The sequence below is a fragment of the Herpailurus yagouaroundi genome, unplaced genomic scaffold, assembly GCF_014898765.1.
Source record: "Herpailurus yagouaroundi ecotype Mexico unplaced genomic scaffold, PumYag 159, whole genome shotgun sequence".
Taxonomy (NCBI): Eukaryota; Metazoa; Chordata; class Mammalia; order Carnivora; family Felidae; genus Herpailurus; species Herpailurus yagouaroundi.
This window is the reverse complement of record NW_024412400.1, coordinates 26,361,329-26,378,538: the sequence shown is the minus strand read 5'-3', so window position 1 is coordinate 26,378,538 and position 17,210 is coordinate 26,361,329. Positions and strand designations below refer to the sequence as shown.

The window sequence follows — 17,210 nt, the reverse complement described above, 5'->3', positions numbered from 1 at the left end:
TAAGCTTCCCAGGAGACTCAAGCGCAGCCGACTGAGACGCATTCCTCCAACACCATCACCTTGTCTACTTTTCCCCCATGCCGTGTCTCCTTACCGCTCAGCTTTAGTAGCAGCCAAAGTAGAATTCTAACTCAAACCTTGGTAATCGGGACTTCAATTATTAGGACCCAGGACCTTAACTGGAAATGAGGACCGATGGTCACTGCGTTCCATGCCCCTCCTTGAAGCAGGCTGCTTAGAATGGAAGATTTAGGCAACATCGGGGTTTGTTCTTTGAAGACACAGAAAGGTAAACATTTTCTGAAGCCATTTTTATTACACTCAAGGAATTAAGACAAGTACAAAATAACCTTGGAATTAGGATACTGGATCAGTCATTAAAAAAGGAGAAAACACTATAGTATGAAGAGATTTACAAATGACTAAAATAGACAAGCTGTGTCAGAATTCACAGACAACTTGAAATGGGTTTGCTTTTTTTTTCCTTTTAGAAATGCTAACTTTTCTTAACAAAAAAGGACAAATAAAATACAGTGCTCTAAATACGTGTAACCGTGAAAACATTAAAGAAAAGCAATCTTAACACTTACTACTATTAGCATAACAGACTTCATTGCTTCTATTTAACAGCCTGTGCCAACACATGCCTACTCCCTTTCCTATCTTTAAGGAACGATTCCCTCTAAGAAATACTAATGCAGCATAACCCTTAAATAATTTATGTTTAAAGTCACAACCTACAGAGAAATTGACACCTTGTCAATCTAGGTATAACAATGGCAACCATTCTTCACATGCACTTCTCTTAAGAATCAAGTCCCTTGGCTGGCAGGATAAGGTTTATGCTACAGACTCTTCTCTCCCACAGCCACAAATCACCTTCTATGGTATGTCCCTGCTACTCTCCATCCCTCCCATCCCCACGTTGGCATTCACCTTTCCCACCCCAAAAAGTGCAGTTCGTGGTAACCTTTATAGAAAATGGTTCTAATGGGTATCCCAGCTTATATGTTTTAAAAGCCCCTTGCGAATACCAGAGGTGGTGAAAAGGAATCGTGTTCTTGGATTTTTTTTTTTTTTTTTTAGCCTTTGCTGGGTCAAAAAGGTGTTTTCTGAAGATGTGAGTTTTGTTCTTGTGTTTTTTCATTTAGATCCCCTGGGATGTAAAGGAGAGAACATCTCCCATTTTCCCAAACTGAGGGTAAGAGAAAGGAAAGAGGAGCAAGCTGTTGACCCCAGGTTGGCTCAGCTTCCCAGTCCCTTTCCTGGCTCTGGTTCTTTCACAGGAACTAGTTATTGCTTCCACAACACGGTCACAGGTAATATTCCACAAAGGCTGTGACCCTGGTCACAGTCCACCGCAACAACGCCTCTGCTCTGAAAAACAAACCAGCCCAAGAGCTCTTTCCCAGAAGAAAACTCTTCAGCCCTCACGGTCACAACTTCATTAGTGCAGTGTAAACACTTAAGATTTGGCATGTATTAAATGATAATTGGCACAAGGTTCTCCATACAGCTCCATGTATAAATACGGATATGCCCTTGGGCCCGGGCTTCGGATGGGTCAGCCAATCTGCACCGTTTTTATGTCAGCAATAATCCCGTCTCTTCCCTTTGAGCACTGGAGGGAGAGCTGCTTCATCCTGTTCTCCAAGGCCTGGCCCTCTCGGGCGCTGCTGCTTTGGCTCTTGCCGCTGCTGTTGCCGAGACCTCGATTGTTGTTGGCTTTGTCGCTTGTTTTATTCTCTGCCCCTTCTGCCCTGTCTCCTACAGAAACGCAAAGATTATTGAGTGAGTACTGACAGTTCTAAGAGTCACCTGGGCCCGAGCCAACTCTGCCCTCTGGGATCTCCCAGCGCTGCCCAGCCGTGCCTGTCACAGAGCGTTCTCCATCGTGGGATTACTGCTCAAGGCATCTTCTATATTCCTTAGCTTTAGAGATGATCTGTCACATTCATCTAACAGCTGGAAAACAAACCTCTCTGGCCTGCGTTCGTCAAGGGGACGGCTATGATGACAGACCCAGAACCCAACGTGCGCTCTGAAGAAGAGCTCAGGAGCGGAGCCGGGAGCCCCCAGGACGGCAGCTGGCGTCTCAGGGATCGATACCGACCGCGTAACAGCACATTCACAGGGCCCCGTACCACAGCGCCGGGGGTCCTGAGAGCCGGCAGAGGTCTAGAATGGTGCAGGGGTCTGGCTGCCCAGGCAGTGAGTCGTCTGGCACGGCACTACCGGCGAGAGCGCGGTAACTCACCTCGTTCTACCTCACATTCCGGGGAGGAGGCCCCGCTGCATTCGCTGCGAGGGCCCAGCACTGGGAACATCATCCCGAACTCTGACAGAGACACAGGGCTGGGCAGATCCAGGCTGCCAGGCCTTACAACCACAGGGAATTGGTCGGGCATCTCAGACGGGCTCGCTGGTCCTGAACTGAAGCTGGACACAGACTGGGTTTCCGAGTCGTCTTCAGACACAAAGTTGCTGCAGCTGTCGTCTTCAAAGGCCTCGGAGGCCACTAGGATGAGAGAGAACACCGCTCAGGGCTCTGCCCAATAGCCACCCGGTTCCCTCAACACCTCCAGAAGTGAGTGGCCCCTGCTGGCCAGCAGCGCCACACGGCAAGGGGCCTGCACAATCCTTGCCACCGCACACACCCGCCCGAGCCTGCGTGACCGGACTATAAAACAACTTGAAGGGAAGTGGCTGGATCCCATGGGTAGTCCGTGTCCTTGCAACAACTTTCTAGCTCCTGCCCTAGAAGTCAGCGTCTGCTACCTGAAGACATGACCTAAAGGTGGAAGATGAATTCAGCCACAGATCAGGGGCTTTTCTCCACCCCGGGCCCCCGCACAGAGCCACGTGGACGCGGGAAGGCAGCTGGCACCGTGTGATGCGTACTGAACAAAGCCAGTCAGACTTAGCAGCTTTCATCTTCCACACGGTAGAAGCAGGAGCTGCTAGAAGCCACAGTCCCGTGTGGAGTGCCTGTTGGGGTTTTGTGATCTTCCAGGTAACGTGCATAAAAGACACACTCGGGGCCTAACTAGCTGGGTCACCATTTGTTGCAAAAGGATAAAATTCCTTTACAATGAATGCTCTGTGGCTGGCGCCTCACTCGTTTTGTGGATCAGAATAACCAAGGCCCAGAGGACAGGTCATTCTTGTGGTTTGAAAGCCACTTCAGCCTTTAACTGTTTTCCCCTCAGCCTGCACACGAGCCTGCTTATTAGAGCTTTCGTGTTCTACTCGTCTTCCCTCCTCCCTCATCTTTAAAAACAGCCTCCGTAGCGTCCCCTAGAGGACTACCATAAACGAGAAGTAACTGTAACGCTGAGGACAGAAAACAGGGTCCTATCTGAATTCAGATCCTGCCTCCTCTACTTGCGGTGTAGTCTTGGTCAGGTTACTTAACCTCTCTGAGCTTCATCTTCCTCTCCATATGCAAGGGTGAGTATTAGAGTACCTCACACATCACTGACCCTCAAATTTTAGTTTACCTTCCTTTGGGGCTGGCATTTAAACATTTGTTGACTGAATTTAAAAATTCCTGAGGAAGGAAAACTTTGGAGAGCACCAAGAGGAATGATTCCACAGACAAGGAAAGACCGTGTTCAAAGACAATCTGGAAAGGTTTTCTTAATTCACACAGGGAAAACTGGACCATTTTCTTACACCATACACAAAAATAAACACAAAATGGATTCAAGACCTACACGTGAGATCTGAAACCATAAAAATACTAGAAGAGACCACAGGCACTAATGTCTGACATTGGCCATAGCAACATTTTTCTAGATAGGTCTCCTGAGGCAAGGAAGATAAAAGCAAAAATAAGCTATTGGGTTTACTTCAAAATTAAAGCTTCTGCACAACGAAAGAAGCTATCAACAAAACTAAATGGCAACCTAATGAATGGGGGAAGATACCTGCAAATCACATATCTGATAAAGGGTTAGTATCCAAAAATGAAGAACTGATACAACTCAACACCCAACAGACAAATAATCCATTTTAAAAATGGGCAGAAGACATGAACAGACATTTCTCCAAAGAAAACACACAGATGGCCAACAGACACACGAAAAGACGCTCAACGTCATTGGACATCAGGGAAATGCAAATCAAAAGGACAATGAAATATATCGCCTCGTACATGTCAAAAGGGCTAAAATCAAAAACTCAAGAAACAAGTGTTGGCAAGGAGGAGAAAAAGTGCACCGCTGGTGGGACTATAAACTGGTGCAGCCACTGTGGAAAACAGTATAGAGCTTCCTCAAAAGGTTAAAAATAGAACTACCCTATGGTCCAGCAATTGTACTACTAGGTATTTACCCAAAGGACACAGAAATAGGGATTTGAACAGATACACGCACCCTGATATTTACGGCATTATCAACAATAGCCAAATTGTAGAAAGAGCCCAGACATCCATGGACTGATGAATGGACAAAGAAGATGCACACACGCATGCAATGGAGTACTGAAATCTTGCCCCTCGCAACGTGGATGGAGGTCGAGAATAGAATACTAAGCAAAAGACGTCAGACCATATGATTTCAGTCATACGTGGAATTTAAGAAACAAAACAAATAAGCAATGGAAAAAAAAAAACAAAAGAGAGAGAGCCAAACCAAGAAACAGACTCAACTATAGAGAACTGATGGTTAACAGAGGGGAGGTGGGGGGGGGGGAAGATAGGGATTAAAAAATAAATTTATCATGATGAAAAAAAATGGGGGGAGGGGCACAGCAAACCTCTGTATCAGTTTCCCAAGGAGTGGCCCTGGGGAAAAAAGGTCTCCACAGTTAGACACCAGTGAGAACCACCGTTCTCAGACTTACTGGGTGCCAGCCTCCTGTCTACACAGTGGGTAGCAGACACTCATAGTCCCCATTTTACAGGTAAAGAAACAGACATAGCTAAGCCCTTGCCCACATCATGTACTACAGGGAAGCCAGGATTTGAATCAAATCTGATTGCACGGTCCCTATTCATAGGCAACTCCTCTTTCCTGCAGTACTTCTCAGAGCCCTGAATGTTCTGATAGGTACTCCGAACGTCAGGGGTGAAAGTGTAACATTTTCTGAACTTAGGCACCACAGAATCCTGACTCCGAGGAACACTCAGTAGCACCCTGATGAACACAGTGTTCCACAAGATGTGGGAAGCCACCAGAAAGAGCCCTGAGGCGTGCCCAACTCTCAGGCCCTTCCACGATCGGCGAGACGGGCCTGGAAGGAGACCACACAAGCTGCGTCATCTCCCAGGCGCACACGAGCCCCAGCTCACCTGAAACGGCGTCTGGCTCAGGCTTGCTCCCCGACAGGTCCTCCACAGACGTGCTGCTGCCCTCGGCCCCCACACCGCAGCCCCGAGGCCCCATGGCGCTGGAGCGCCGCCGCTCGTGGATCTCGTCCGAGATCATCTCCAGGTTCTTCAGGGCCGTCTTGTACTCGCCTTTCGCCAGAGCCAGTTTGGCCTGCAGGTCGTCCACGGTCTTCTTCAGTTGCTGGTCAGGACAACAGAAGGCTCGGTAAGTGGAGGCAACCCCTACCGGCCTCGGGATCGAGGTCAAGGTTCAAGCACACTCTCTGCCCAGCACTCACTCCACTCCCCCGACTTCCCTGAGACAGGACTGCTGAGCTGATTTTCTCTTATCCGGTCTCCACACGCCAGCCCCAGCTCCCATCCGGGTGATAAACTCAAGCCAATAACCAGAAACTACCGCTGGCAGAATAAACCCCATCGGAGAAACATCAGCGGGTGGCAAACACACATTCCAGCCCTTGTACTGTGGTTTTTCACCCTGGAGTTTGCATCTGACTCCCCTGGAGGCCTTTTAAAACTCAGCCGGCCAGGCTCCACCTGCAGTTTCGAATTCGGTAGACCTGGGGTGGGGCCCAGGAATCCGCACCTCCACGGGGACGCTGAGGCCCCTGGCCCCCGGAGCCACTGAGAGCCACCACCCCAGCACGATACAGCAAGCGGCTGAACGGCAGATTGACAGGACCTCAGAGGCCACTCCCTGAAGACCCGACGAAGACCATTTCGAGGACTGAACGCTCAGTCAAGGACGTGTCTCTCCCCACCCTCCTCTTGTGGCAAATGCGCCACTTGAAAGCTCTGCTACCACAAAAGTGGGACTTCCAGGGCAGACAAATCCCATCAACGACCAAGCCAGAGAAGGCCACACCTACCTCAAGCTGCACGTAGTACTTTGCCTTGAGTTCAAAATAAGGCCTGTGGAAGACACAAAGGAAAACCGTAAGAGTAACAGAATACGATGGCCACAGTAGACAGCACAGGGCGGACAAGAGGCATTAGCTATGGCTGGCAGGCCACCCGCCCGGGATTTAGCAAACCCTGACAAGGCCATCAGATGAAGAGAACGCACCCAGCTCTGGAGCCAGGGAGATACAGGAGCCAGTCACTGCTGCTGGACTCACCTGGGGCTGAGCTGACAGAAGGCCCGCCTCGAGATCTGCAGAACCCACACATGGGGACGCTTATCCTGAGCCTTTGTACCCTGGCTCGCTTTCCTCTCTAGGAGGCTGTTCAGGGCCACACAGGGTGTGCCCAGCGGCTGAGGCAGCCCGGATCTCCTCTCCCAAGGAGGACGTCGGCACCCCCGAGAATGAAGGCTAGATGGGGCCGGGGAGGGGACTGCCTCAACACATTCCCTTCTCTGCTGAGGTCACTGGGGGAAGGGAAAAGTGCCATCCCTCCCTCACCGAAATGAGGGGGTCTCAGACCGGTCCTCTTGAATTCTGTCCAGGACCGGAGGTATCGGACGGTCCGCAGACCTGGCCAGGTCATGGGCAAGAGAGAGCACAAATGCCAACATTCTACTAGTCCTCCGGCTCTGGGTCAAAAGACCCTGGCTCTTTTTAGGAACTTGGGTGTCTGAGCATTAAGACTAGACCAGCGCTTTTTTCTCCAGCTGTTCACCCGCTACGAAGCTCTTTTGCTTGGAGACCCAGCAACTGTGAATGAAGCAGGGAGCATGTCCCCAAGATGATTACTATTTAAAAATATATAAAAGGCAAAACTAAAAGGCAACTGACGGAATGGGAGAAGATATTTGCAAACGACATATCAGATAAAGGGTTAGTATCTGAAATCTATAAAGAACGCATCAAACTCAACAACTTCCCCACCCCTCAAAAAAAAAAAAATCCAGTGAAGAAATGGGCTAAAGACATGAATAGACACTTCTCCAAAGAAGACATCCAGATGGCCAACCGACACATGAGAAAATGCTCCACATCACTCATCATCAGGGAAATAAAAATCAAAACAACAATGAGATACCACCTCACACCTGTCAGAATGGCTAACCTGAACCACTCGGGCAACGACAGATGTTGGCGAGGATGCGGAGAAAGAGGATCTCTTTTGCATTGTTGCTGGGAATGCAAGCTGGTGCAGCCACTCGGGAAAACAGTACGGAGGTTCCTCAAAAAACTAAAAATAGAACTACCCTACGACCCAGCAATTGCACTACTAGGCATTTATCCACGGGATACAGGAATGCTGTTTCAAAGGGGCACATGCACCCCCATGTTTATAGCAGCCCATTGACAATAGCCAAAGTATGGAAAGAGCCCAGATGTCCATTGATGGATGAATGGATAAAGAAGATGTGGTATATATATACAATGGAGTATTACTCGGCAATCAAAAAGGATGAAATCTTGCCATTGGCAACTACGTGGATGGAACTAGGGGGTATTACGCTAAGTGAAATAAGTCAGAGAAAGACAAATATCATATGAATTCACTCATATGAGGACTTTAAGAGACAAAACAGATGAACATAAGGGGAGGAAAGCAAAAATAATATAAAAACAGGGAGGGGGACAAAAACATAAGAGACTCTTAAATATGGAGAACAGAGGTTTATTGGAGGGAATGGGTGCGGGGGATGGGATAAATGGGTAAAGGACATTAAGGAATCTTCTCCTGAAATCATTGTTGCACTCTATGCTAACTTCGATATAAATTAAAAAAATAAAAGTTAAAAATAATAATGAAAATTAAAAATAAAAATACATAGGAGGAATAGTGAAAAAAGTTTGCAAAAACCCCCATCGAAACGAGTCTTGGGTCATCTCATCAGCTCTTGGTCCACACAGCTCCTCCCCAGTATGCTGACAGGTAAAATGAAGGACAGGGCTCGTCCACACTGGCTGCCCCAGAGCCAAGGGCACAATCAGAGTTTCCCAAAGGCCAGCCCCAAGCCCCAGCCAATGAACCACGCAATAGTTTGCTTCTGAAATTGCTTTTTCTTTGTCTCCTGGGTCGGTCGTGCCTGGAGCAGCACTTCCTGCCTCTGGGGGTTATACAGAATTTGGGGGGCAGACACAGCCCTGGACGGGAAGCTCTGATGAGGCAGGTCCCTGAGAACACGAAAGGAGAAGAAGCTGCACGAGGAGGACAATCACACACAGCGCCGGGGACCCATGCGGCCAGACTCACTTGGACTTGTTGATGGCTCTCTTGAGTTTCTTCTCCAGCTGCCGCATGCGGCCCATGGCCGCGTTGTACCTGGCCGCGGTCTCCTTGTGCACCAGCTCGCTCCGCGTCTTGGTCTGCTCCGCCTCCATGACCTTCAAACAACAGCAGATGTCAGCTGACCAGACTGTCCCCCGTTGGAGTATTACTTATATCATTTTTTTTTTTAATTTTTTTTTCAACGTTTATTTATTTTTGGGACAGAGAGAGACAGAGCATGAACGGGCAAGGGGCAGAGAGAGAGGGAGACACAGAATCGGAAACAGGCTCCAGGCTCTGAGCCATCAGCCCAGAGCCGGACGCGGGGCTCGAACTCACGGACCGTGAGATCGTGACCTGGTTGAAGTCGGACGCTTAACCGACTGCGCCACCCAGGCGCCCCTTATATCATTTTTTAAAAATATTCCTCGAGGGATTTAGTGGACTAAGATTAAACTAAATTCCATACAGGAGAGGATCACTTTTCTCATCGATCTGTTCCGGCAAAGTCTTATCAGGTGAGATTAAACAGCCAAAACTGGCTGTGGCAATGACTGAGAAAGAAAACAAGGAGAAAGAAAAATCAGAGAAAACTGAAACATTCTGTGAGTCAACTGATGTCCACTTTCTCCTGCTCCTCCCTCCTGGCACTAAGTAGCCACCATGGACTCCTGGGTTCCTGCCTCGGGACAGGGGCTGACGGGCTTGCAAATGGGCCAACGGCACCGGCAGAGATGTCAAGGGACGGTCACGCCTAGCACAACCAGGCATGACTGCATCAGAATAGCAAGGCAATCGCAATCTCAGCTTGTTGGCCCTTTCCCAAATATCCTGCATTAGCCAATGGACACACCAGAACCCAGAGGAGTCAAACGTTACATTTAAACAAATTAGTACCAAGTCATTCATATCAAGAGTTTGAGGTTCCCAGACATTCGTGACCAGGAGGAGACCAGTCAGCATCCTGGCAGGAAATTCTGGAGGAAACATTGTGTTGAGCCTGTTGATAAAAATGAGTTTTAAAACCAACAATCAGGAGCCGGCGATGGCCAAAAACAAGGAGGCTGAAAGCACATTCCCCAACGCATGGAAATGTTAGTTCTTACCGAAAGAAAAGCATCAGAAGGAGGCCTGCCTTGAGGAGAGAAGATGAAGGAAACGAAAGGCAGCTGAGGCCACAGGCCCAGCTCACCAGTTCTATTCCCATCTTCCTGTTAGAGCTCACACACGTGTTATAAAGTCAGCCGGTTGGCTGGGTGGCTCAGGTCATGATCTCATGGTTCGTGGGTTTGAGCCCCACATCGGGCTCTGTGCTGACAGCTCAGAGCCTGGAGCCTGCTTCGGATTCTGTGTCTCCTCTTTCTGCCCCTCTCCCACTCACGCTCACTCGTGCTCACTCTCTCTCAAAAATAAATCCTTAAAAAATTTTTAACTTAAAAAATTAAAAGTAATTAAAGTCATCTGGAGGCAGGGGCGAGGTCAGGCTACAGGCCCATACTTATTTTTACTTGAAGAGCATCAGAGTGGAGCCCAGAGGGCCATCAGGTCATGGGTCCACTCCCTCGGACCCCAGCAGGACAACTTTAGGGAGGCACCAGCATGCCTTTAACTTGAGGCTGCTGATGCCCTACTATCCCCTCCAGTCAATAGCCAGGCAGCCCTGAGAGCGTTTGTTTATGCACTTACTCATAAGAAGGATTTTAGGGGCGCCTGCGTGGCTCAACTAAGTGTCCGATTCTTGATTTTGGCTCAGGTCATGACCTCACAGTCCATGAGTTCGAGCCCTGCATCCAGCTTTGTGCTGACAGTGTGGAGCCTACTTGGAATTCTCTCTGTCCTCCCCGTCCCTCTCTCTCTGCCCTTACCCTGCTCGTGCTCACTCACTCTGTCTCTCTCAAATTAATAAACTTAAAAAAAAAAAAAAAAGATTGTTTAAAGTGTCGGAAAAAATTATGAAAGACTCAAATGAGCATAAAAAAACTAGTGGGTGTCCTGTCTAGTGTACCCTTCCAGGTTATCCTGGGTTTTATGGTCTAGGAGGTATTTTACAACCCTGTACACGTTGTAGAAACGAATAGTAATACAAATGATTCTTCTCCCTAGAAATGAAGATGAATTATGTCCCGGTAGAGATGGATCTGATTATTGATTGCCCGTAAATATTGACCAATTTTGTATGTTTGTAAATTCATTTCAGCATTCCTGATGTGTGTGTGTGTGTGTGTGTGTGCGCGTGTGTGTAATTCTCCTTTGAAATAACTGTAACACCTCATTAGTGTCCTCAATGAGAGAGTTAAAATTTTGAACGCTTTATATTTACCAGTTATGTTTTTCTTTTTTAAAAATATACATACCTTAGCAAAAGGCTTCAATGCTTGAGACACTTTTAAACAAAAGAATTAAAACCACGTCAAAGCAGGGAAGTATGAGGAACTGAGCTAAGCGGGCAGGAGGGGACATGCTCCCTAAAATGACTTCTCAACCAAGCCCAAGGGGCTAAGAAACCCCTTTCCCTTGGCTTCAAACACCAAAGATTTCACAATTTTGAAACGAAGTGCACAAAAACTTGGCCACTTAGGGAAACCGCAGTAATTCTTCAACCTCGTCTTAAATGGCAAGTGCTAAGGATTTACCGGTGTAACCCTCATGAAAGCACAAACCCCAAGTTTATCAGGCAGATGAAGACTCGTACTGGTGGAGAACTGTCCCATTACAACAGGAGGCGATACAGGGTTCCCTTCAAGGAGCGGGCGAAAGCATTTTAAATAGACCGATTCACAAAAGCTGTGATTTGTGGCTACAGAACAAGAAGGGTCCCCACCAGAAGCAGGATCCACACCAGCTGCACACAGGCCCTCGTCTATCTCAGCCCCTAGTCTGCAAAAAGAAGCCAAGTCTGTCTGAAATTAAACACTCAGAAAGCTCCGAGGACTTGGAGCCAGTGAAGACTGAGGAAGAGACGTGTCACGGTCCCCCGCTTCACCCCTACCAGGCCATGTCTGCCGTATCCCATCCCGATCTGCACTCCCACAGAAAAACAACCCCCAGCTCCTGGAGGAGACCCCCAACCCCCCGAACTCCTCCTTCCACCTCCAGGGAGAAAGACACCATGCATGTTGCCTTGGCTGCAGGGTAACCAAGGAGCACCCCCATCTGAAGCCCAGCATCAGGCACGAGAGGTCTGCAATGGCGGGAAAAGAGAGGGCAGGGCAGCATGGGAACAGGGGCTCCACTAGGAAGGCCGAAGCCACAGGAAACAGGGCGAGCCACGAAATAAAGCAACAACTAAGTCCCTCAGCACCCCAGGGCAGTCACGGGCCGGGCCGAGCAACCCAATGGGCAGGTGCAACTCAGAACTGGGGTGCACACAGCCATCACCCTGGGCCTCCCGGGGCCACCCCTGCCCTCCTCCGAGCCTGGGATCTATAGCTATTGGGTCCTGACTCTAACCTCTGCACAGAGCTGCCCCCACGTCTGTGCCATGCTCTGGCGTTTTTGCCACCTTCCCACTCAATTCGGAGCCACACACGGTGCTCAAGCACCTGCCGTGCGCACGGGGCACGCCGCAGACCAAACCTCGGGTGGACAGTCCAGCAGGGATAGATCTGCCCGGCAGCAGTGGCCTCCATTCAAGGCAGCAGGGGGTCTGGGCTGTCAGGACGGCCACGGCAGCTCGGAGGGGGCACTCGAGAGAGGTCTTCAGGGCGGGCAGCTGGGGTCAAGGCTATGAAGGGAGGAAGCAGGGCTGGCTGAAACGGGGTCAGCACGGACAGCCCTCCCCTGCCTCGCACACGTCCCCCAAGCCCCATCTGCCACCCCCACTGGGATGTGCGTGAGGACTCAACAAAGGAAGACAGGCAGTGCTGGGCTTCCCACCTCCTCTCCTGGAGCTGGAAGGCTCCGGAAGGAAGGAACTGTTCAACAGGAACAGTCTTGTACTCCCTCTGGGTAGTTGAGAACTCTCTCCCCAGAGAGGACCCAGTCCTGGAGGTGACCCTCTGGCTGTGTCCACTTCTGGGTGTGTCCATCTCAGGGTCTGTCCCAAATGCTCAAGAACCGACCATCCACCGGGGCCCAACGGCAAGGCTTGGGGCCTGGTGGCCCCGAGTGGCTAGAACCAGCGCCAAAGGGTCCGCTCCAGGATAGGCACGGGCAGGCAAGCGGGCAGGGGGCCCTGGGGAGAGCATGCGGGCCAGCAGCCACCTGTGCTCAGGATCCGGGGAAAGACACAGGTCTCTGACCCTCCTCCTAGGTCAGCAGGACAGAGAGAAGCATGGGGTCCGGGAGTGCCCGCCTGGCCCCCTCCTGAAAGCCCAGGGCAGGCAGGCAGCTGGGTCCCAACGGTCCGAGGGACCCTGCTCACAGCAGCACACAGCTGCTCAAACAGCTGCGGCCGTCCTGCCCGGATCCCGATGGGCACCGAGCTGGTGTGCCAGCTGCACTGGGCCCAGCCTCCCCCTGGCCCCACGCCTGCAGAACCACCCGCACCGGCCAGAAGACCTCTACCTGGCCTGGCTCCTCGTGGCCTCGCATTCCCCCTTTCTCAACTCCGCTTCAAGCCCCAAAGCGTTCCACCCTCGCTCCACCACCCCTGACATCCCAGAGCCAAGATCAGGGTCCTCCCAGGGAGGGCGGTTGCGGGTTCTCAGAACCTCAGTCAGCTTCTCACTGTTTTCTGATTCTGCTGCCTCCCTGGGCGAGGGGGCCCGCGGAGATGGCTTCTCACCACCGTGCGGGAGGCAGCCCAGGGCAGCTGGCCTCACCGGCTCCGCGTGTGCCACCCCAGGCCTTGGATCCCCGCTGCCAGGCAGTCTCCACGCACCCAGACCTGGGGCGAGACACTGGCCCTGTGCCCTTTCCTCCCCGGAGGCCACCTGCTGCCTGCTCACCCACAGTTAATGCCTCCCCATTTCCAAGTCACAGCCCCTTCCCCGATCTGCTCTCTTTCAATAGCTATCAATCGGAAAAGCCAATTCTGGGGCGCCTGGGTGGCTCAGTCGGTTGAGCATCCGACTTCGGCTCAGGTCATGATCTCACAGTTTGTGGGTTTTAGCCCCGCGTCAGGCACTGTGCTGACAGCTCGGAGCCTGGAGCCTGCTTTGGATTCCATGTCTCCCTCTTTCTCTGCCCCTGCCCCACTCACACTCTCTCTCAAAAATAAACATTAAAAAAAAATGTTTTTTGTTTTTGTTTTTGTTTTTTTTTTTAAAGAAAAGCCAATTCCTCTCCCCTCAGATGCTGGGCCTCCTCTCCCATTTGATGAAAAGCTATCCCCCTCCCAAAAGGCTGTTTCAAGGCCGAAATGGCCGAGGCTGTAGGGGCCTCTGCTGCCCAAGGCCCCAAGTGGTGAGCAGCAGGGACCCTAGGCCGTGTGTCCTCTGGAAAGCCACTTACGTACAGGTATGGCCTGCTCAGCCACGCTGCCTCACCCACTGTGGCTTTTAAGGCCCTCCTTCACCCCAACAGCGAGTGGAGAACTGTCCCTTTGTCCCTGTCTGGCATTACATGTGGCCTAACAGAGAAACTGGGACTCCTGGCATTGCTTAGGGTCTCCTAGAATGCTGGCTTCAGCCATGGCTTCAGGGTGTGGCTGCCCCACATCACCATAAGAAGTCTAAAGGGAGAAAAGGGGACACACTGATGGGCTTGGGCAAGGAACAAGGGCGCTCACTCCAGCATTTCTCCAATTGCCTGGGGTGAGAGAATCACGCAGCCCAAACCACTGCCACTTTCTCAAGACGGCGGACCTTTCTGAGCTCTGGATCTCTGACTAGACCATTAAGTGGCACTTTCCTCGGAAGAAGAGGGTGAGATAAAGCTAGCTCCTTCTGAAGGAATGGGCTTCCTGGAGCATCCGGAAGTCAGACAAGGCAGGAAACAGTCTGCACTCGTCACTGTCTTCACCACCCAGCATGCAGCAGGTTGGGTGTGCCAGCCCCATGAGGTCTGGGGAGCAGGCAACACGAGCCCCACTTCGCGAAGTGCTAAATCCAGACAGAGACCCACAGCCAGGCAGAAAGTGAGGGTCTGCATCCTACCCCCATCAAATTCCGCATGCCCCGTTCCAGGTTAAGGTTCTCAGCAACACAGGGCCTTGGTTGGGGAAGGCTCTGCCACCAGAGCCTTGTCTCTTGCTGGTTTCAGTTTCGAACTTTGCTTCTCTCTCAGTGGTTCAAACCTGTGCAACCGTAAAGGAACCTGGGAAAACAGAATGGCGGCTCCAGGGGGGAAATCCCGGCCTGTGACCCGGAGCACCTGCTAATCTGCAGTAGTCATCCCCACCGCCTAGAAACCTCCAGTGGCCTCAGGGAGGGCACACATCAGATGACCCTTCCCAGGCCCTTAGGAGCCCGTGTGACCTCACTGCCTTCTTAGACAGCCCAAGTTATGCACTGCCCAACCCCAAGAAGCATCATTCTCAAAGACGATGGCATAAACGGTGCTCCCAAGAGTTGTGCAACGTAGAGGTCCTGGGGACACCTCTCCTTGACCAGCCGCTCACCATCCATGCTAGGGCCCTGGGACTTACAAAATATATGCTTTTGTTGTTGTTGTTTTATTTTATTTTTATTATTTTTTAATTTTTTTAACGTTTATTTATTTTTGAGACAGAGAGAGACAGAGCATGAACAGGGGAGGGGCAGAGAGAGAGGGAGACACAGAATCTGAAACAGGCTCCAGGCTCTGAGCTGTCAGCACAGAGCCCGACGCAGGGCTCGAACTCACGGACCGTGAGATCATGACCTGAGCCGAAGTCGGACGCTTAACCGACCAAGCCACCCAGGCGCCCCTGTTGTTGTTGTTTTAAGCATACACATGATTTGTTCCTTTTTAAAGAACAGATTAAACAGCTTCTGAAATGATTTAAGGCTGATTTTGAGCTCCAGCTGGGGGGGGAGGGAGGGCAAAAAGGAAACGGCTCTTTCGCTAATTTCTTGGGAGAAGCTACCCCCCCTTTTGTTCTCAAGTGTTTATGTTTTTAGAGAGAGAGAGAGAAAGAACAAGAGGGGGAGGGGCAGGGAGAGGGGGACAGAGGATCCAAAGTGGACTCCACGCTGACAGCAGAAGCCCGACACGGGGCCAGAACTCACAAACCGGAAGATCATGACCTGAGCCGAAGTCAAATGCTTAACTGACTGAGCCACCACCACCCCCCCCCCCCCCACCACCCCCCCCCCCCATCCCCCGCCTCCCTTCTTTTTGTTTTGGTCCTTTCCACATCTGTCAGCCTGTGGCTTGTAAACTTCCAAGATTTCCAACTTCTACTTGGGTTTTTGATGGGCTGACCCAGAAAAGCTAGCTCGGCCTGTGTCTGGCTCTCTGGGCATCATGTCCACGAGGGGGCAGGAGGCCCAAAGCCACACAAAGCCAGGCCCGTATCTCAGGCTTCAGAGGGAGGCGGTACAGTCGATGCTGATTTGACTGGAAGTCATTTATTTGCGTGTCAGGCTTTCTATTTAGGGAAGCACAAGGCCATCTTTAATTATCAGATCCCCTGGGACTTGAACTGTGGCAGGTGACATTGAAAAAGGAGAGGCTGTGGCACCAACTCCTGACTTTCCTAGCCCCACAGGTGGCAAGGCCAGGGGGAGTTGCGGCTACCCTCCCCCACTGCCTCCTCTCCATCACCCCTCCGTCTAAGGCCTTAGCTGCAGCCGCCAAAGCCACATGTCAGCTCACCCACCCACCCTGCGGCAAGCCAAGTCAGCCTGGGGGGGCGGGGGGTATCGAGAACACTAGGTGCGACTCCTAGAAAACCCAGTGGAGTTAGGGGAAGGTATCAAGTCCTGCTGAACCGAGCAGCTGTCTCGATTCTGAGCAGTGTGGTCAGAGCGCAGGTCATGTGAGCTGGTAAAGACCCGAACAATAATGGCTACAAAACCTAGGAGTCAAATTGGGGTCAAGATCATACACGGCCCACTTCCTGCTCCCGTGCTGCCGCCTCGAATCCCAGCCGAGCCCAAAGGCCAAGCCGGAGTGGCCACTGGATTCTGGTTTCATCTACCATGGCCCCCACCCTCCCGCCAACGTTATAGACACGTGTGGGCGTGCATACACACACATACACACATACACACACACACACACACACACACACACACACACACACACACACACAGTCCAGGCCCTATGTGGTTTTGGGCCGTTAATCAAGGTTTTCCACCTTGGATTCTATATTCAACCATTCTCCTGGAACTTAGTGGGAACAGACCCCGGAAAACAACTTGGTCCCTCTGGGAAGGCCAATCCACAGTCAAGAACTTCAGAGAGAGGATTCGAACCAGACAAACTCAAGTGACCAGGGAAGGAACAGCTGTACCCATTACTGGGAGACTCACTCCGAGTACGCCTTAGTACCAGGCCAGCAGAGACCCCAGGGAGAGACAGCCTGTGACTTTCAGAGAGTGTTTTTAGGCACCAAGCCTCTGCTGGGAGAAGCAGGGCACGCAGAGCTCGTCAGAACCAGTCTGGGTCACGGGGTGCCTGGGTGGCTCAGTCGGTTAAGGGTCCGACTTCAGCTCAGGTCACGATATCGCAGTCCGTGAGTTCAAGCCCCGCGTCAGGCTCTGGGCTGATGGCTCAGAGCCTGGAGACTCTTTCCGATTCTGTGTCTCCCTCTCTCTCTGCCCCTCCCCCGTTCATGCTCTCTCTCTGTCTCAAAAATAAATATAAACGTTAAAATAAATAAATAAATAAAAGAACCAGTCTGGAT

The 17,210-nt window shown here is 51.2% G+C and overlaps 1 protein-coding gene across 1 annotated transcript in view; it reads right to left on the bottom strand.

Annotated features, from left to right (window-relative positions):
- Positions 1-296: 296 nt before the first annotated feature.
- SH3BP5 (SH3 domain binding protein 5) overlaps positions 297-17,210 on the bottom strand; it is a 76,963-nt gene continuing 60,049 nt past the window's right edge. The window contains exons 5-9 of the mRNA XM_040480160.1: positions 8,483-8,613; positions 6,202-6,244; positions 5,294-5,513; positions 2,258-2,518; positions 297-1,767 (exon numbers count right to left, since the gene is read on the bottom strand). Coding sequence (XP_040336094.1) covers positions 1,565-1,767; positions 2,258-2,518; positions 5,294-5,513; positions 6,202-6,244; positions 8,483-8,613 — 858 coding nt within the window. The 3' untranslated portion in view covers positions 297-1,564. The remainder of the gene's footprint in view (positions 1,768-2,257; positions 2,519-5,293; positions 5,514-6,201; positions 6,245-8,482; positions 8,614-17,210) is intronic.